This window comes from Ambystoma mexicanum, chromosome 1p (assembly GCF_040938575.1).
Source record: "Ambystoma mexicanum isolate Mex_15411 chromosome 1p, UKY_AmexF1_1, whole genome shotgun sequence".
Lineage (NCBI taxonomy): Eukaryota > Metazoa > Chordata > Amphibia > Caudata > Ambystomatidae > Ambystoma > Ambystoma mexicanum.
The window spans coordinates 17,615,964-17,637,219 of record NC_090921.1 but is presented as its reverse complement, the minus strand read 5'-3'; the positions used below and the strand labels follow the sequence as shown (position 1 = coordinate 17,637,219).

Below are 21,256 nucleotides of genomic sequence, written 5' to 3'. Positions count from 1 at the left end.
GAAGGAGCACTCTCCAACCCCTCCTTGATTAGGGCCACTGGACCTCTAACTGGATGACCATAGAGAAGCTCAAAGGGACTGAATCCAACCCCTTCCTGAGGGACTTCTCTATAAGCAAAGAGAAGGCATGGCAGTAGAAGGTCCCACTTTCTTCTAAGGGGTTCTTCCTATCATGCATGCACCTATCATGCTCTTCATAGTTCTATTAAACCTCTCCACCAATCCATTGGCTTGGGGATGGTAGGCTGTTGAGAACTTGTAGGTCACTGCACATGTTTTCCACATGGCTTGTATGTAGTGGGACATAAAGTTGGATCCCCTGTCAGAGATAACCTCCTTAGGAAAACCTACTCCGGTAAAAATACCAAGTAGGGCCTTAGCCACGGCCTGAGCTGTGACAGTCCTCATAGGTATGGCTTCAGGATACCTGGTAGCCTGGTCTACCACAAACAATATAAATCGGTTTCCTGAAGATGTTGGAGGGTCTAAGGGACCAGCAATGTCAATTCCTACCCTCTTAAAGGGGACTCCCACCACTGGACGAGGCACCAAAGGTGCTACATTCTTGGCTCCACTCTTGCCAGATGTCTGACAAGAGTGGCAGCTTCTACAGAACTTATCTACATCAGACCCCATTTTAGGCCAGTAGAAATAAAGAGAAATCCTTTCCATGGTCTTCTAAAAGCTTAAGTGACCAGCCAAAGGAATCTCATGGGCTAACTGTAGAAATGGAGGTTTCACCTCCTGGGGCACTACAAGTCTTCTGTAGTCTCCTAGGGTAGACTCAATAGGTTCACTGTAGAGAAGGCCATCGTCCCAGTACAACCTGTGCTTCCCCTGGCCCTTGCCCTTTCAGCTGGGAAGCTGCCTGTTGGTGAAGTCCTTCAAGAGTAGGACACTCTTTGACCTCTGCTGAAGTCTGCCCTACAAGGGCCACCTTCTGCCAGTAAAGACTGCAGCTCAGGATGGTCTTTAGGATCCAGATCTCCAACAGGGGGAAGGTCTTCTACCAGCTCTGTGTCATCAGTAGCTGATTCAACCTCTTCTGGTTGTATCTCACACACCACCTCAGCTGGTGGAGGAGTCACAGGTGTGATAGTGGACTGTCCTCTCGGGATGTCCTGGTTTGATGCACAGGAGTGCGATCTCTCTTGTTTCCTGAGACCTTAGGTTTCCCCTTTGTCTCTTTCTTCCTGGAAAAAGAAGTTGGCTTTTCCTGTGGACTGGGTGTTATAGGTTCTTCTGTAACAACCCACTTGGAGTCATTTAAAGTGAGCTCTCTAGCCTTCCTATTCTGCCCCTGCTTCCTTTTACTGGGAGGCCTGGGGGTGCTTGATACCACTCCAAGAGTTTTTAAATCATTCCCCAGCAGGACTCTCCCAGGCACCTCACTTTGTACAGTGACAGGTATTCTTACAGTCATATTGGTGCACTGGATGGGAGCTGGTAGTATTGGAACCATCTGAATAGGGCCTCCAGCAAGCTTAGTGGGAGCTTTGGGTTTGAAAAAGGTTTCATCCACTACTGTGATACTGGCCCCAGTGTCTTTAATGGCAGGGGTCTCCTGGCCATTTACAAGTACACTGTCCTTGTAGTATTATTTTGTCTTATCTGGTATAGAGTTGTACACATCTACATTCTACTGTTCCCACAGGCCCAGCAATGGGGTCTTCAGCCAATAGTTGAAAGTTCCACTTGTCATATGTACTTCTCCTTCAAGGATTAAGGCTAAGGAGGCAGTGTGGACCCCTGAAGGTTTACCCTTGCATCTGGGATCCCCTTTCACCTGGTCATTTGTCCCACAAGCATAACGTTTTCAAAATGTTTTGACAAATGGGGGCTTCTGCTGAACTCCCTCAGGTTTGGCACTAGAGATTTCACTAGACTGTCCTGGTTTCCCAGATGGCTTACCCTTCTTATGTTTGTGTCCCTCTTTTGGATTGGAGGTTTTAGAATTCTTTGTCACCTTTCTTGTGCTGCTTCCCCTCATCCTTTTTGAGTGGCCCCAGAATCCTTGTGAGTAGCCCTGTTGGCAACCCACAAGTCAGCAGCTTATGCTATCTTCTTGGGATCAATCTCTTTTCAGTCAGCTAAGTGCTGTCTCAGCTCAGGAGAGCAGGCGTCAAAAATAGACTCCAACAAAAACGTATTTCTCATTCCTTCAAAAGAGTTCACTCTGTAACCCTTAACCCAACCATCTAGGTTTTTGCAAACATTCACACACCCAGGTAGCCCAAGGGGTACCATCAGTCTTTTTGAGGGTCCTAAACCTCTTAAGGTACTGGGAAGGAGTTTCCCCAAATCTAGCTATCAAAGCTAACTTCTCATTTTCATACTCCAATCTTTCAAGTTTCCCCACCTCCATTACAGTATCAGTTGCAACCTGGGGGAGCCTAGACAAAAGCCAAGGAATAAACGGATTCCCTGTGAAACCCTGAATCACATAGTTAAATTAAAAAGCACCCAACCAATCCAAAATATCAAGTTTCACCTCATACATACTCGCAGCTTCCATTGGCATGCAAGGTCTCTTAGGGCTGGAAGACCTAGAAGACTCTGGTATAGAACTATTTTCAAGAGACAATTTCTTCATTTCAAGAGCCATGTTGCATTTCCATTTCCCTTAGTTTGGTGTCCTGGTGTTTGGTTTCAGCTTGGACTTGTAATCTTTTGAACTCTAACTCAAGTCTAATTTTTGGCCAGGTATTGTCTATCCTCAGCACTTGCTTTGGCACACCCTCCGTCCTGGAGCCTCGCACTTGCCAAACCTTGCACTTCATCTGTAGCTCATCCACGAGCACCCCAGCACCTAGCTGCTCTGTCCCCTCCCTTCTGCCCTTGCACGTTCTGAATACTCACAAGGCATAGTAGGTTCGTCCTTTTCCCCCTCCACTGTATTTAATAATTTTAGGTATTTTAATGTCAAGAGCAAAGCAATAAATAAAAGGTGCGCTCCTTAAAACCCAAGCAGGGTCTGTTCCTCCTGGCTATCCGGTTCACTGTACCTGTGCACAGAAAATTCAACCAGAGGGAGTCCTGGCTTGCAGTTTGGCAAACTGGTTGGTCCCACCAGCTCAAGGGGAGAAGATTCCTTGCAGAGCTTCCCTGTCGTCGAAGTTTGGAGATTGGGACCCGCAGCAGGGCGTCACCGGGAGGTTCAGTCGTGGTAGAGGTCCTCTTCTGTCAGCTTGTCTTTGGTTCTCTCGATCCAGTGGCGACTCTGCCTTCTCAGTCCCAGAGACCTACTTTTAATGCAGTTTTCCCCCGTTCACACAGCAGGGTGGCTGTCCCGGCGGGACAGTCACCACAGCCAATCACACAGAGTGCAACATGGGTCTCCAAGGAGACCCTGTGCAGGGAGCCTCATAACTCCTCCCTCACATCCTGTCCCCCTCAGACATTCAGGCGCCTAAGGAGGGCTTCTGTGCAGAAGCCCACCAAATGGCGGCGAACAAAGGAATCAAACCTGGTTTGGCGCGTTGAGTAAAACACGAGAGACTTTTACAAAAGAAATGGCGAATAAGCCCAGCTGGAACCGTATAAAAACGTATATGGTCCAGCAGGTTTAAGTTCGAGGCTGCTAAAATAGCCTAAAACACTACCAAGGCTATTTAAAATAACCGTGGTAGGAAAAATAGGGTAATTACCACTGCCACCAGCCAAATCTTAATGTAAAGGGAACGAAACAGTGTTCCATATTAACCCTTTCTAGAACTCTATGTAAGATAGTTTGTACTCGGTCTGTGGATTTAAAAAGACTAATAAAGTCAATGGCAACAGTAGTCAGTCCCAGAAAATTGAAGTGGAAAGTCTGAAAAAGACAACCCTGTGTCACTGCACTGAAGGTGCTGTGTAACACACAGTAAACAGATGATGCCTATGGATTAGGTGAGGCTCCACAGTCTATGAACACAAAAATGTTAAACACAGACAGCAAAACACACGTAAGAGTGAGAAAAAAGGCTCACACTCTTAACAGGTGAAAAAATAAATCCTAGAAATCCAGCAAAGCTGCTGCGGGACTCAGTAGGTAAGGGAAATTAGCCATTCTGGAGAATTCTCCCTAACCTACTTCCCTGAGTGTAGTCTCCAACTGCAGAGGAGTGTCCTAGCACCCCAGTGGGGCTTTACTAGGAATGGAGGTTGTGAAACGCATATACCCGCCACAGAGGAGCGGCTTGTGATATCACACGCATGTCAATATCACATACAATATTTGGACCATGTAGGGCGGTCTTCCACATGTTGTGTTACATGATGTGGGATTTTAGAGACGTCTTCAAGATGATGGCACCTAGTAACGCGTGCGTTGGGATGGCTATCTGAGTGGCAATGCTGTGTGTCTGCATATTTATCTCATGCCGTGTATTGTAGCCTGCCTGCTGTGTTAGCATGATATGCGGTTTCTCTTCAAGAGCGCACTCGCAGGAGAATTGCTTGCACCGATCTTGATATGTTATTGCATGTATTCTCTTCTATGTCTCTGGGCTGGGGCCCCCACGTGGCTTGGATGGCGCCCCCACTCGGCTGGCCTATGCAATATTGTGTCTGTTTGAGCCACGCACCTTTCCTGTTTTACACTTGTGTGCACATATTTCATGTGTACGTAGGTGAGAGTTTCATTTGATTACTATTAAGCGCAAAGCCCAACTTACTAGCACACCTTGCTACATTGCTTCTATTGCATTCCTCCCATGAAATGCTTGGGTGCCCATCTGAAGGCTCGGCACTTCGCTGCCCATAGGGGAGTCCATTCTAAGTCTCAGGGATCATCAAGTCCAACCTGGAGAATTCTTTTGGGGGTGTCCGGCCATCACACGATTTGGACACCATTCGTTGTGGATCTTTCTTGTGGTAAGATGGTGTGTTCCTCGTACTCTGTTGAGGGATTGCAAAGGATCTGAGGGGCATTTAGGAGGAGTTCTCTTAGCACCAGCTGGTGATGTTTGCGGCCCCAATCCGCTTTTATGGAGCCATAAATTGCTTCCTGTGAGGCCAATGCTGACTCACTGTGCATTTCTACTTTGGGGTGTTTGAGCGTCCAGCTCTGTAGACGGTCGAATTGATTTTCTTATTAACCCCCCCCCCCTCCCCCTTTACAGGGTGGAAGGCAGTAGGAGATGGGGTGCACTACTATTGTTACCATTAGGAAGATGGATTATGAAGGGTGCCGTAAGGGGGATGTGAGGAAAGGTAGTGATGTCTATGGCAGAATACCTTCAAGTTTTGATAGTTTCTTGATTGTGGGATTGAGATCATGACTTCAGTCTGCTGTTTCCCCAAATCCTTTTTCGGTCTCCGGCCTTGCCTTCCCCCAGTTGCTTATCTTGCTCTCCGCTACCATCCGTTTTCCATATCATTGTACTCCTTAAATGGGACGCGCACTTTGAGTTTAGAAAATGGCACAGAGTTAATGTTTGAGTGGTGCCAGGGCTGTGATGGCACAGCAGAATGTGTGAGTGGTGCCAGGGCTGTGATGGCACAGCAGAATGTGTGAGTGGTGCCAGGGCTGTGATGGCACAGTAGTAATGTGTGAGTTGCGCCAGGGTTGTGATGGCACAGGGGTAACGTGTGAGTGTGGTGCCAGGGGTGTGATGGTACAGCGATAATATGTAAGTGATGGCACAGTGGTAATGGGTGAGTGGCGCCCGGGTTGTGATGGCACAGTGGTAATGTGTGAGTGGTGCCAGGGTTGCGATGGCACAGTGGTAATGTGTGAGTGGCGCCAGGGTTGTGATGGCACAGCAGAATGTGTGAGTGGCGCGAGGGCTGTGATGGCACAGCGGTAATGTGTGAGTGGTGCCAGGGTTGTGATGGCACAGCTGCCCTGTCACCCTGATCGGTATTTTTTTTCTAGTCCTCCCATCTTCCAGAAAAGAACTGTTCATCTTTCTTTGCCAGTCATTTGCTCTTCTCCGGCGGGGCAAATGGGTGTGGATAACAGATGTATTGTTTTATTCTGCTATGGCTTCTTATCTAAACCTTTCACAATATAAAGACATGCATTATAAAAATGCCATACGATAAAACATATTAAATATGAAGACCAGTCCATGCACCACTACAATCTAACATTGGAATTAGTTACGCAAAGTTCATTTCATCTCTAAATGTTATCAAGGTGGAGTAACAGGTAGCAATACATACAATACCCTCTCTGTTCCTCTCACCACTCCTCTCTCCTGGAGTGATCACTTTCTCCTCTCCTCACCCTCCCTAGCCCTCAGGCCAAGCCACGTCCTTCACTGCCACCCACCTTCTTGGTTATCCGACCCATGAAGTGCGTGTCAGTTGAGGCTTTCGCCGCCACCTTCCGCCTCCCCATGCTGACTCTCATCCTGACACAGCCCTCTCCACACTCCACTATATCTGATACTCTTGATATCCTTGCCCCTCTCATGAGAATCCGCTTGAAGCCCAAAGACAAGTGCAACTCCTGCTTCGACTCAGACCTCGTCACCCTTAAACGCAAGTGTAGGGTGGCCGAGAGGAAATGGCATGCTTCATGTACATCCTCTGACAAACTGGCCTGCCGCCTGCTGCAAAGGCAATACCAGCTCTCTATCCTAACCAAGAAGAGAGCGCATATCCAAGCCTGCGTCTCTGCGGCATCTAACAACTCGTCTGAACTCTTTAAAATCTGCAAGTAACTGGCCAATCCTGACGCAGTCTCTACCTCTCCTGTCCCCTCCCAGGCCCTCTGTACGGCATTGGGTCCTCACCTCATCTCTAAAACTCATGACATCCTGTCCCCTCTCTCCTCCTATCCACTCCCTGCTCTTCCTCTGGCCTTTCTGCATCCTCCTCTTCTCCCTCCTTCTCTGCCTTTCCCCTGTTCTCCGCTGACAAGGTTTCTAGACAAGTCCGATCTATGAAAGTCTCCTCAAAACAGTTTCACCCCTGTTCCTCCAAAACCATAAAGGACCACATTGACTCCCTGGCTCCTGCCCTGGCTGATTTCTGCAATCACTCCTTCACCACTGGAGTCTTCCCATCCACCCTGAAGCACTCCCTTGTGCACCCCCTTCTTAAGAAACCCTCTGCCGACCCCTCCTGCCCGGCTAACTATCGCCCCATCTCCATCACTCCCTTCCTGGGCAAGCTCCTGGAGAAACTGGCCATCTCCCAGCTTTATCTCCACACTGAATCTGTTGGTTGTCTTCATGACCATCAGTCTGGCTTCAAAGCTGCCAGAAGCATGGAAACTGCTCTCCTGAACATCCGTGAAGGCCTGCTCTCCAACCTTGACTCTAACACCCCTTGCATCCTCATCCTGTTTGATCTCTCTTTTGCCTTTGATACTGTCAACCATGCCACCCTGCTCAACCGTCCCCGTGATAACCTGGGTATCACTGGTCAGGCTCTGGCGTGGCTGACTTCTTTCCTCTCCGACCGACCCTCCCAGGTCCAACTTGGGTCCTTCCTCTCTGCTATCTTTTTCTCTACCTGTGGTGTCCCCCAGGGGTATAACCTCTCTTCCTGGCTGTTCAACAAATACCTGGCACTCCTGGCCCACCGCATCGCTGCTCTCGGCCCCAACTTTCAGTGCTATGCGGATGACAATCAGCTCATCTTCAGGCTACCCTCGGCCTCCTCCTCTACTTCCCTCATCTCTGACTGTCTGCTATCCAGGAGTGGTGTGCCGCCAATGACCTCTGCCTTAATGCCTGTAAGACTGAGATTCTCCTCATCAGCACACCCGCTCCCTCCTTTCCTGTAGCTCTCTGACCGGCCTCCCTTGGCCCCTCCCGGCTCCCACCTGCAAGGCTAAAAATCTCAGTGTCATCTTCGACTCTACACTCTCCTTCTCTCCTCACATCTCTGATGTCTCTAAGAAGTCACACTACCAGCTGCACCTCCTCAGTGGTATTCTTCCTTTCCTCTCCTTCCCCCAGAAGCTCACGGTCTCCAGAGCTCTGGTTCTCTCCAGGCTGGACTATTGCAACAGCCTCTTCCTAAATCTGCCTGCTTCTACTCTCTGCCCTCTGCAACTCATCCAAAACCGGACTGCGAGACTTGTCCTTGGCCTCAAACCCAGTGATCGTATCTATCCAGGACTGAAATCTCTGCATTGGCTCCCAGTGGCTGCGAGGATTAAGTTCAAAACCCTCTGCATCGTCCACAAGGCCTTCTGGGGCCTCAATACCTTAACTCTCTCTTCCTAAATACCTTCCTTATTGAGCTCTTCGCTCCTCTGCCTCCAATTCCCTCAAGGTCTGTCGCGTCTCCAAGCTACGAGTTGGTGCTAGATCTCTTTCTTCGGCTGGGGCCTCCCTCTGAAACAGCCTCCCTGCCTCCCTGAATCTTGAGGAGAATCATCTTCGGTCCCGGAAGCATCTCAAAACCTTTCTCTTTGCATCTGCTTTTTCTCCTCCTCTCCCTTGCTGATTTCCTGGGTGACACTGAAACTGCACTGGGTTCCTGGCCACCCTCTCACCTCCGGTCACACCCAGGTCAACTCCCCCGCCAGTCGCACTCCTGCACTGCCTTCCTGGCAACCCCCGCACTTGGTGACTGTTTCTGTAGCCCTACGGTCCCACTTCCAGCCCTTGACACCGGGCGTCTGCACTTACCCTTTCACTTGACACCTGCTGGCTGTACTTTTTACTTATTGCGTATTTATTGTCTTATCCCATGTACTGCACTGTCCTCTCCCCCTTCCCATGCACTTGCGTGATCTGAATGACACCTGGCCTAGTAGGATCGTTATTTGTCTTCCCTCTGTTCCCCCTCCCTTGCATCGTCGCGCCTTGAAACACTTGTGTATAGGCGCGTTATAAATGCCATATCATATCATTATACAGATATAACAACTGCTTAAAGAAATCTGGGAGCCTGACAAGAGTCTGTACCAGGAGCCAATGGAAATGGGAGCGTCCCATTAGAAATACATTTACCACAATATCCAGTTCTAGAGAAAGAAGCGCTTGACAGTCTGCCACCATATGCTGTAGTGTTTCATCATTACATAGCTTGACAGTCTGCCACCATATGCTGTAGTGTGTCGTCATTGCAGAGCTTGACAGTCTGCCAGCAGATGCTGTAGTGTTTCATCATTACAGAGCTTGACAGTCTGCCACCAGATGCTGTAGTGTATCGTCATTGCAGAGCTTGACAGTCTGCCACCAGATGCTGTAGTGTTTCATCATTACAGAGCTTGACAGTATGCCAGCAGATGCTGTAGTGTTTCATCATTGCAGAGCTTGACAGTCTGCCACCAGATGCTGTAGTGTATCGTCATTGCAGAGCTTGACAGTCTGCCACCAGATGCTGTAGTGTTTCATCATTACAGAGCTTGACAGTATGCCAGCAGATGCTGTAGTGTTTCATCATTGCAGAGCTTGACAGTCTGCCACCATATGCTGTAGTGTTTCATCATTGCAGAGCTTTACAGTCTGCCACCATATGCTGTAGTGTTTTGTCATTGCAGAGCTTGACAGTCATTGCAGAGCTTTACAGTCTGCCACCATATGCTGTAGTGTTTCATCATTGCAGAGCTTTACAGTCTGCCAGCAGATGCTGTAGTGTTTCATCATTGCAGAGCTTTACAGTCTGCCACCATATGCTGTAGTGTTTTGTCATTGCAGAGCTTGACAGTCATTTCAGAGCTTGACAGTCTGCCACCAGATGCTGTAGTGTTTCGTCATTGCAGAGCTTGACAGTATGCCAGCAGATGCTGTAGTGTTTCGTCATTGCAGAGCTTGACAGTCTGCCACCATATGCTGTAGTGTGTCGTCATCGCAGAGCTTGACAGTCTGCCACCATATGCTGTAGTGTGTCGTCATTGCAGAGCTTGACAGTCTGCCACCATATGCTGTAGTGTATCGTCATTGCAGAGCTTGACAGTCTGCCACCAGATGCTGTAGTGTTTCATCATTACAGAGCTTGACAGTATGCCAGCAGATGCTGTAGTGTTTCATCATTGCAGAGCTTGACAGTCTGCCACCATATGCTGTAGTGTTTCATCATTGCAGAGCTTTACAGTCTGCCACCATATGCTGTAGTGTTTTGTCATTGCAGAGCTTGACAGTCATTGCAGAGCTTTACAGTCTGCCACCATATGCTGTAGTGTTTCATCATTGCAGAGCTTTACAGTCTGCCAGCAGATGCTGTAGTGTTTCATCATTGCAGAGCTTTACAGTCTGCCACCATATGCTGTAGTGTTTTGTCATTGCAGAGCTTGACAGTCATTGCAGAGCTTGACAGTCTGCCACCAGATGCTGTAGTGTTTCGTCATTGCAGAGCTTGACAGTATGCCAGCAGATGCTGTAGTGTTTCGTCATTGCAGAGCTTGACAGTATGCCACCATATGCTGTAGTGTGTCGTCATTGCAGAGCTTGACAGTCTGCCACCATATGCTGTAGTGTTTCATCATTGCAGAATCAGCAGAGTCTCTTTACGCGCTCGATTTTTCTCACAAGCAACTAACATTTAATTTGTTTCAAACAGATTAAAGCGCGTTCTTAAAAATAAACTTCTCCAACAAGAGTTTGGAAATGTTCTGAAATACAAATCATTCAGTGGCTTTTCTATGCAGGCCACATAGGAGATTATTTGTTTTTGTACAAAATCTTATCCTACGTCCATAATTTCTTTTTCACCTCCAGGGTGAAGTGGCGGATGTAATATCAAGGGCTTGTAACAGAGTATCACAGAAAGATGTCAAATATGTTAGCTCTGAATTAACATATTTCCCTAGAATAAAGAACACAAAACAAAAAGGCACGCCCCCACAGAACAGGTAGCTTTAAAAAAAGGCAGGCCTTGTTCGGCAGAAACCTGTGCATTGCCCTTAGGGACCACTGCAAAAGGCTTAAGACTACAGGTGTTGGCAGTAAACCTACTTGGTAGCAGTCTGCACCACCCATATTTACCTGGTAGCTGTGGCTGAGCAGCCAGACCTCTCTCAAGAAGAGTTAGACAGTATATAGAGTGTACAAGATACGTCAAGAGAACACAGTAGAACAAGTAAACACTGACTAGAGCTTTGGTATAAAAGTATATCATTATTTAAAAACACACTTGTAAAATACACAAACACTAATATGGCAAGCAAGTTCAAACACAGTCACTATCAATATATATACACATCCCTGATTACTTATTGAACAAGTCTTAGTTAAAACCACCACTTATTTGCAGCCAGAGGTGAGCGCTTAACCTAAGCTGGCACTCCAATAAGTTAGTTAAAAAGGGAGGGAAAAGGCATAATTAGGAAAGCACATAATACCAACACTTTTTTAAACGAACCACAGCAAGTCAGGAAAGGCAGAGTCTACTGTAGAGCAAGAAAGTTCATAGGCCAGGCCCACTCCTGGAGAGAGCAAGGCGGAATGTGTCCAAGATCACACAGTTGAATTGTACTTTAAAAGGCTTTGCAGATAGTTCAAAAAGAGTTGGATCAGTTCAGCAAAAGTTAGTTAACAGGTCCCAGGTCACCCCAGGATAGAGAGTCAAGGATTTATGGGACACCTTGAACAGTCTTTTGCAAGGGAGACCAGGCGGGACACAGTACCTGAAATGGTAAGAAAGCTCCAGCGGGGGCAGTTGTTCCTGGCAACGGGTGCGGGTTGGTGCTTCGTCCAGGGGAAGAGAAGATCTCGACGTGGAGGAAAGCTGGAGGTCGTTGCACTGCCAGGGAAGAAACCAGCCGCAGAGTTTCCCGGTTAAAAGGTACTATCCTTTTATTTGCGGTAGTGGTGAAGCGTGGCTATTCGGCCGCTGGGGTGCTTGGCACGGGCGATTCGACCACGAGACGATCCGGGTAGGCAAAAAAGAGGGCGAACTGGTTATCCCCACCAGTTCAAAGGAAGAAGACTCTCCGGGATGAAGATCGTCTCTGTTGTCGGGAAGTGGTGAGACGGTTCAGCAGGGCTCCACCGGTGGTGTCGTCATTGCAGGTCGGCTCAGTTTCTTCCTCTTTAGATTCCTTGGTCCTGTGACGACTTCTGAAGTTCCAGTCCCCAAAGCCCTGCTTTTACACAGAAAACCCCCATTCACTCAGCCTAGCTGTCACTCAAACATGGTAAGTGGTGAGCCGGGCGGCTCACCACTGGGCCAATCACACAAGAGTGCGACTTGAGTTGCCGAGGCAACTTAGTCCAGGGTGCCTAAACCCCCCCTCCCACACATCCTGTAGACCCATACAGAGTGGCACCACTTTTGGTGGCTTCTGTGCAGAAGCCCGCCAAAAGTGGAACAAAGGGCTCGACTTGGGTTGGAGTTAGAGGCGAACACAAACGCCATTTTAAAACTGAATCCTGGCAAAAAGACCCAACTGGGGAATAAATATTAAATAAATAACCCAGCCGTATCTTTAACATTGCACCAAAACGTGGTGTGTTTAAAATGAATGGGAAAATCCCATAGGAAATATTCTGGTGGAATATTTCGCGTGGTAACCACTGCCACCAGCCAGAAACTCGAGGAGGGGGGACTGCACAGTGCCCCCTCGAAAAACAGACCCAGGGGAAATCTAATTACCCCTACCAGTACTTCCACAATATGATGGTTTGTACTGGTTCTGTTCACAATTTAAGAATAGTAAAGTCAATGGTGACTTTACATGCCCTGGGAGACAGTAGTCAGTCCCAGGGTATGGAGTCTATGTTTGGGGGTCACTATGGCACCCCTGTGTTACTGCACTGAGGGTGCTGTGTAACACACTTATAAAAAACACATGAAACCCTATGGAGTAAAAGACCCCATAGCCCATAAAACACATTTCAAAGTCAAAGGATATCTCAAATCATGTCTAAGAGTGGGAGAAAAAGAGTCTCACTCTTAACAGGAGAAAAAAATAAACCCCAGAATTAGCTGCTGGGGGACTCACTAGGTTTGGGAAATTAGCCTATACAGAGAATTCTGCCTAACAGGCCTGAAAATGATGGATATGATATGATAGGTTATTTATAACACGCTTAATACCCAGAGGTTTCTAAGCACGGACCCGGGGATCAAACCTGTGTTGCTCCGTGTCATCTTGCTTCCAAGGCGAGCATGTTGCCCCTGAGCTATCCTCCCGATCCAATGATGATAAAGCCAGTTCGTAACGCATTATCACAGAAGGTACTCCTTTGGGCATTTCTCCAAAGAAGTCCTTCCAATTTGGCCCAGGTATCGGCTTTATAAGGACCAACTACATATGTCACCATCGATGTAAAATGTTACAATTGGTAACATAGAAAAGCACAGAGTGTGTAATCATTTAGCCTGAGTCGCCAAAGGTGTAGTCTTCGGTAGCAAATTGGCCTACACCTTTTTTATTTTTTGTTATTGCATCCTCTTGCAAGTATGAATCCTAAGTACACCGCGCAGTTCATGGTTTCCAAGCTAATGGGTACCTAATTTCCAGGCACGTTTCGAGTTTCGTGTAGTCGAAGACATGATAAGCACCTTCATGTTACCAGAATAAACCTGTAAATCGTTGCCTCCTACTTATTTCCCCAATGCTGTTAATTGACGTTGAAGGCCAGAATAATCTAAAAGCACAAAGTTGTCCACATATGCCAACCAACTCACACGGGTAATCCCCAACTTGGGAGGAAACAATCAAATACTTCAGTTTAAAGCTCTAGTTTCTGAATCAACTAAGTGTTAATCAAAGGATTGATTGTATTGAGAGTGGTGATGTTGACCAAGGTAGTTGGGACACTGGTGGTCGTTGAGGTGAGTTTGAGGTTGCCCCACTTATGGCAATATGGGTTCAACTTTTGTTGTTCTTTCTCATGTAGAGCCTGCTGACCCCTCACAAATTGTGCGATTTATCATAAAAGAAGATGGAAGGGCCCATATGATGGAAGGACAAGACAACGAAGGCAGCATTAACACTCTTAGTGGTGAGTAAGTGTATATAGTACTTTATGGTTGTATTTTTCTCCTTTTTTTCCTATGTATCTAATAGTCAATTTTAAGTGCTGTTAAATTAATATGTATGTTTTACTTTTACATATATTTGTGAAAAGTTCTTTTGAACTGTAACACAATTTTAAAAAACAAAAAAAAGTGGTGAGTAAGAGGGCTCACTCAGTCATAATCCCGGTACGTGTTGTGACGAGTGTGATGTGTTCAGAAACTAGACCTGCACTAATGTTTCAGGTACTCCCACTTTTATTGAGGGAACATGTACAGGATGTGACACAATGACCAAAGGGTCAAAGGTTGCCAACTCCACCCTACAGGATCACACACTGTCCAACGTTTTCCTAGTGCTCCAGTTCCGAGGGAGTGGGAGTGCTATTTTCCTGAGCGCTCTAGAAGGCCTACCTGACTGACTTAGAACAGACTTAAGAGATGCTGTACCATATCTCAGCCTTGTGTATGAGGGGTTCCTGCAACTTTCTTTTCTCATCCTGTCTCCCAGGCTTAAGGGGTTCCTATATAATTATTTTCTCTCCCAATCTCCGGCATAAGGGGTTCTCCCACTCTCCTTCTTGCTCTGTGTCTTGTTCTTCAACTCCCGATTTGAACTTTGGTTCTCAAGTACTCTTGCAGGCAATGGGGTGTTGCCTTCAACCTCTTTCAAATTTGGAGACACTTCCAATTCCCAAAGAGCGGTGCTACATCCGTGGAGCCTGCACTAGCCCCCCCCCCCTTTCCCAATGACCTATCCACGTTCCCTGCTTTTCAAAACTCCAGAGGGCTCCTCTCCTGAAGGCTCTTCTATTCTAGTCCTGGCCATCCTCGATGCTCCACCGCTCTTCTGCATCCTCTACATCAGAGATTTCCTGCTGTTCTATTCTAGGCCTGGCCAGCCTCAATCCCAGAACCAACCGACCAGGGGGTAGAGTAGACCTGATCTTTCCGGAGTGAGTCCCTGCTTCTGTCATTCCTACGCAGGCCTACTCCTTCTTTGAATGCCTGGTCTGCAGGCTCTCCATCTCTCCTGGCCTCTCTAGCTGTGGCCACCATTTACTGGCCAAGTCACCCTCTTCCTCTCAGAGTGGGCTGACCTTTCCTCTTCCATCCTTGCCTCTACCTCTCAACTTCTTCTCAGAGACCACAACATCCACCTGGATGCTTCTAATCCCTCCTCTGGGCTCTTCTGCAACCTCTACGACTCCCTCTTTCCTTTCCAACCTCTGGTCTGAGACACTCTGCTGGTCACATCCTGGATGTTCTCATCTCTTCAGGCATCCCCCTCCCTAACCTTCTGACTATTCCTCTCTCCTGTACTGACCACTTTCTTTTCTCCTCTCACCTGGAACACTCTGTCCCTCCGGCTAAGACTACCCCAGCACCACCACTTACTTTCTCAGTCATTCAGCCCAAGAAGTGTGTGTCAGTGGATGCCTTCGCTGCTACTCTCTCTGCTGCTCCTACGCCTGCGGCTGACTCGCACTCTTACACAGACGTCTCTAACCATCATCTTTCTATCTCCAAAACTCTGGATGTCCTTCCTTTGTCATGAGAATCCGTCTGAAGCCTACCTTCAAGTGCAACTCTTGGTATGACTCTAATCTCGCTGCCCTGAAACGCTGAAGTTGAGGGCGCATCCTCCGACAAACTGATCTGTTGCCTGCTCCAAAGGCAATACAGACTCTCTGTCCTGTCCAAGAAGATAGTCCACATCCAAGCCTGCGTCTCTGCAGCCTCTAATACAGCCAAACTCTTTAAAATCTGCAAGGAGCTGGCCAATCCATCTGCAGTTTCCTCTGTACGGCTCTGGCTTCTCACTTCACCATTAAAACTCAGGCAATCCTGTCCTCTCTCTCTCCTCTGCCTCTCCCTCTACCTCTCTCGGCCCCCCTGTGGCTGCCTCGCCTTTCCCTCTTCCTTTCTCCTTTCTCTCCGATAACACCAGGCATTGTTTCTAGACAAGTCTGATCTATAAAAGTATCATACAAACAGGTGCTTCCCTGCTCCTCGAAAACCATCAAGGACCACATTGACATCATTGCTACAGCCTTGGCTGATTTCTGCAATCACTCTTTAGGCCACTGGATCCTTTCCCTCTCTCCTCAAGCACTCCCTTGTGCACACCCTCATTAAAAAGCCTGCCGCTCCTACCTGTCCGGAAAACTATCACCCGATCTCTATCACTCCTTTCCTGGGCAAACTCCTGGAAAAGCTGGCAATCTCCCAGGTTACTCTCCACACTGAATCTGTTGGTTGTCTCCATGACCATCAATCTCTCTTCAGAGCAGCCAGAGGCATGGAAACTGCTCTCCTGAACACCTGTGATGATCTGCTCACTATCCTTGACTCTAGCCTTCCTTCTGTCCTCATCCTCCTTTACCTTTCCTCTGCCTTTGACACGGTCAATCATGCAATCCTGATCAAACAACTCTGTGAGATCACGCTCTGGATTGGTTGACCTCCTTCCTCCTGGACCGAACCTCCCAGGTCCAACTTGGGTCCTTTCTGTGCACCACTTCTCTCACCACATGTGGTGTCCCCCGGGGCTCTAGCCTCTCACCCTGGCTCTTCAATCTCTACTTGGTCCTTTTGGCCCACCTTGATAAAATAAATAAAATATCATTTCATTTCATTTTCACTTGATCTCTACCGTCTCTAACTTTCAGTGTTATGTGGATGACACGCTGCTTTCTTTTAGGCTCCCCACAGCCGCCTCCTTCTCTCGTGCTCGTTCCTGCCTGACTATCCGCGATTCAGGTTCAGTGCACCGCCAATGATCTCTGCCTTAATGCCAGTAAGGCGGAGATCCTTCTCATTGGGACCCTTGCTCCAGCTTTTCCTCTCTCACTCTGGCCATCCTCCTTGGGCCCTCTTCCTTTTCCTTCCTGTGAGAGTAAAAACCTTGGTGTCCTCTTCGACTCCACTCCTTCGCTACTCACATCAGAGTTATTCTTCAATTTCTCACTTTCTCCCAGAAGCTCACTGTCTCCAAAGCCCTAGTTCTCTCTAGGCTGGACTACTGCAACAGCCTCTTTTCTCAATCTGCCTTCCTCTACTCTCTGTCCTCTGCAACTAATCCAGAACAGGACTGCAAGACTCGTCCTTGGCTTGAAGCCCAGGGACCGTATCTCTTCAGACCTGAAATCTCCCCATTGACTCCCGGTGGCTGCAAGGATCAAGTTCAAGACCCTCTGCATCGTCCACAAGGCTTTCCGGGGCTGGGGGGCTGCACTACATACAACTTTCTCTTCCATAATACCTTCCTTCTTGAGCCCTTCGCTCAGTTACCTCGAACTCTCAGACGGTCAGATGCTTCCGAAGGCATAGAACGGGGGGAGAGTAGATTTCTCTCTCTCCTCTGCAGGTGCCTCCCTCTGGAATGGTCTCCCTGCCCCTTTCAAACCTGAACCGGACCACCTGAAGTTCCGGAAGCAGCTTAAGACCATCCTTTTCTCCTCTGCTTTCTCTCTCGCTCTCTCCCCTGCTGACCAACCTGTCTCCTGCGCCGACTGGTTGCTTAGTTACTCTCAGATTCCACTGGGTACTGGCTTCCTCCACGATCAGTCTCCCCTGCACTGTCTGCAGGCCACCTTGCAATGGTTTAAAAGGCCAGTGTTGTTGCTACTGTTCCTCTGTTCCTGTGATTGACCCCTGTTGTTTGGAGGGGGCCAAGAGGTGCTCCCCCCTACCATCCAGTGGTACAGCGCGCTCTGGTTCCGGGAGCTAACTGTCCCCCTTTTTCACCAAACAGGATGACTCCATAATCTGGAGATGGTAATAAGTGAGGAGGACATGGTAGTGACAGAGGAGTAGTAGCCATAGAGTAGATAGTGCTAGGAGGAGGAGGAGGAGGAGGAGGAGGAGGAGGAGGAGGAGGAGGAGGAGGAGGAGGAGGAGGAGAAGGAGGAGCTGCTCCTCGCACTGCATACTACCACTATACCATTGGCAGGGCTTTCCTTTGTAGACTGAGGACAGAAGAACGGGTTTGGAAACTGCAGAGGTTTTAGGAACTTTTAAGGGGTCTGGGGCCCTGCAACTCTACTGAGAGGAGAGACATTAACACACCCAGTGTGAGAGACTTGGTTTTTAGTTAATCTTTACCCTGTTGCATTCACCTTGTTTGGCACCTTTAGGTACTAATCAAAACTTGTGAGCCATCCTTCCTGAGTGCAGTCTCTTTGGACATCCCACGTAGGTCTCCCGGCACATTTAACTATTAAAATGTGAGAATTAGCTGATGTTAAATGCTGTCACTTGACATTTTGCCTCTCACTTAATCCAACAGATGATCGGGAAGCACAAAGAAAAAGGATCTCTCGAGAAGCTGTACTGCAGACCAGACCCCAACCACGTTTAGGAAAGGTGATGACCAGAGTGTTTGCGAAGGAACTCGATTCTAGAAGGCATCTCGTATCGGGGAGTTTTCAGGAAGCAGGAGAAGCAATGGCTATACCGCCTGTGAGCAGGCTCTCGACCGACGCACATTCTAATTCATATCCAGAAGCAGCTGTAACCGATGTGTTCAATCAAAGTGAAACAGACCCCTGGAAAGCAAAGAGGGGTGCCTGTCTGCAAAATGACAGGAAAGAAAGGAAACATGAGAAGATCATGGGGCAGGTGGGCCTTCTTATTCAGAACCCAGGATCACTCTCTGGGTTTGAAGATGACAACCGTGAGGGAATGATGCCCTACCAACATGCTGACTATGAAGACATGTACCATCGGGAGCAAAGTGAGCCGGCAGTGGAGAGAGCACTTAATGCAGAGAGACCGTACAGTTGTGATCAGTGCCAGAAATGCTTCCCTAATATGTGGCAACTCACTAGACACCAAAGAACACACAGTAAGGAAAGGCCTTTTCAATGCTCTGAATGTGGGAAAAGCTACAACCGGAACGACAGCCTCCTAAGACACCGGAAGTTACACACAGACCTGCTTCTAGACACCCTAGAGTGCAACCCGCTGCCGACACACTATAATCTTCAAAATTAGGGTGTGTTTTACCCATAACAGGTGTTGCACTGAGAATTTTAATGTTGGTAGAAATGTGAGAATTTAACAAAGCAGCACAACTTGTTGAGTACAGCTGCAGAGAGAGTACAGCTGCAGTTAATAACAGTTTTCTTAGTGGCATTATGTGTATCCAGGAAATGCATCCTTTGTTTCTTTCTTGTGTTCCTGCGACTGTGCAAAATGTAACATTTCATGATTTTCAAATACAGATAGCTCGCTTTGGAGTCAGGAGTGAGCTGAGGTGCAAATAATGAATATGGGAGTAACGAGCATGTAAATCAAAACAGATAGAACTGCCGTTTCATTGGTAGTACAGCTGCCATTACGTGCTATGTACCATAACTTTAAAATGATCCTATAAACACGCTGACAACGGATCGACAGCACAAGCGCATCAGAACACTGTCGCTGATTACAGTGTTTGCAAAGTTGCATATGATGTAGGGAGCAATTCATGCTGAAATAGTGAGTATCTGCGTGTCAATATGTCATCGCAACAGTGAACATATGAGCAGAAACCATCAGTGATAAAATGTGCAACCTAGCTCAAATTGCTGGCCGGTGTTACAAGATGCACGCAATGGCCTCAGTGGCGGAAGCGCACAATAAGAGGGGGAAGAGGTCATCTGGTTTTGAGCATGTATCGCCTGGATCACCATACAGGTCCTCTCTGGGGTACAATGGCATCCTTAGAAAATCAAACATGTCACACATCACGGCAACCTCACCATGCATGGGGCACTGATCCTAGGCAGCTATGCCAACACGTGGGCTAGTCATGCCCACATACACAGTTAAGGGATGTTAGCGCCACTGCAGCAACATTGCCTCATCGTTCCTCCACACCCATGCATACCACCGTTGCAACATACACAAAGAAAAGGTGCATCATTGAACACACGTTTGGTCTTTTATAGAAGCACTTTTTTTTTTTACTCACAAGTGTAAGGAAGGACATTGTAGTATACCTTTACAATGTGGCAAACCATTATGCACTGGTTTGCCGTCAAGACATGACTCACTGCCACCCATGATGTGAAGACGACAAGAACACATCGATGGAGCATTCGTGATTAGCCTTGAGGATTAGCTAGCCCAGATCACACCAAGTAGAACAGGTTGCCTTCTATGCGCGTAAGCAGCAGGTCCCCTGAGTCGCGTCTGCTGCTTACCCATTCTGTTTCTGCACTCACTCACGGCAAGTTACGTAAAATAAGCTTGTGTAAACCTAAATTATGTCTAAATCCTTTCAAACCTGCATATCTATATCAAGGATACTTTCAGATTCTGTTAATTTGATAAGATGTAAGTGTTGGTTATATTCTTCTATTCTCAAGATATGGGGTGTATGTCTTTCTCCATCTTCCCGTCCTCTGTTCCTGTTCACTTGTTATCTCTGTGTATATACCCTTTTCACTATAGATTAATCACACTGATCCGTCGTGTCTGTGGCACCTTAGGCTAATATACTCTTGATGAATCAAATATGCATCGATCCTTCTTCATGTCTGTGGCCCCTTAAATCATTAGTTTTGGTGAGTTAGGTATGCGGCGATCCTTCGTGTCTGTGGCTCCTTAGGTCAACAGTCTTGGTGAGTCTGGCATGGATCAATCCTTCTTCGTGTCTCTGTTATCTTAAGCCAATAGTCTTGGTCCCCACCATATGTTCTCTTCTTCGTCCCAGTGGAATGGGAGTTAAAAAGGAGGTCTTCCATTTCATGATGGCAATAACACATTGACTGTCTCTCCATAGATCCTCTCCTGGGAAAGGTTTAAATGGGAGTCCTTGTCCACAAAGAGGTAGTCTCTCCTGGTGAGGTCCCACTTGCCTCTACACCCAGGGAGGGTCTTGCGGAGCAGCCTCGCAGGGGGTGGGGACTTCCGCTTGGAGAGAAGGGATGAAGTCCCATGAGGCGCCACGTGCCCTCCCACTTAATTTGGTGGCTTCCCCTTCTCCATTAGTTGGAAACCGGTTTAGAAAATCCACATTTCCTTGCTCTTGTGTTTTTCAATGATCGACAGTGAACAAAATGGTTGCAAATCCGAGAACCACCTCATTATCCTGATTTGGGTATCTTTCCTTATGCTCATCCATGGTAAGGGAGAGTGATCTGTGACAGTCTCAATTTTTTGCCAGTCACACATTATGTTACATGGGTAACAGCCCCTTTCATTGCCATGGCCTCAGTTTCAAGGATGGCATCATTTTGTTCTCTCAGGAAAAGCTTCTGACTAGTGTCTAATACTGTATGCTCAATGTCACCATGTTCTTGGGATAGCATGGCACCCAGTCCTGTCTTTGAGGAATCGGTCTGGAGGATGAAATCTTTATTGAAGTCCTTCATTTTCAAAACTGGTTCATTACACATATTCTTCAGCCCTCTGA

General features: G+C 47.6%; 1 protein-coding gene across 3 annotated transcripts in view; it reads left to right on the top strand.

Moving 5' to 3' along the window:
- Nucleotides 1–20,348, top strand: part of LOC138563937 (zinc finger protein 211-like) — a 145,544-nt gene extending 125,196 nt beyond the window's left edge. The window contains exons 8-9 of one of the 3 annotated variants that reach the window (XM_069642874.1): nucleotides 13,734–13,838; nucleotides 18,143–20,348. In XM_069642874.1, coding sequence (XP_069498975.1) covers nucleotides 13,734–13,838; nucleotides 18,143–18,849 — 812 coding nt within the window. In that variant the 3' untranslated portion in view covers nucleotides 18,850–20,348. The remainder of the gene's footprint in view (nucleotides 1–13,733; nucleotides 13,839–18,142) is intronic. The other 2 variants (XM_069642876.1, XM_069642875.1) reach the window with 2 other exon arrangements.
- The last annotated feature ends 908 nt before the right edge of the window (nucleotides 20,349–21,256 follow it).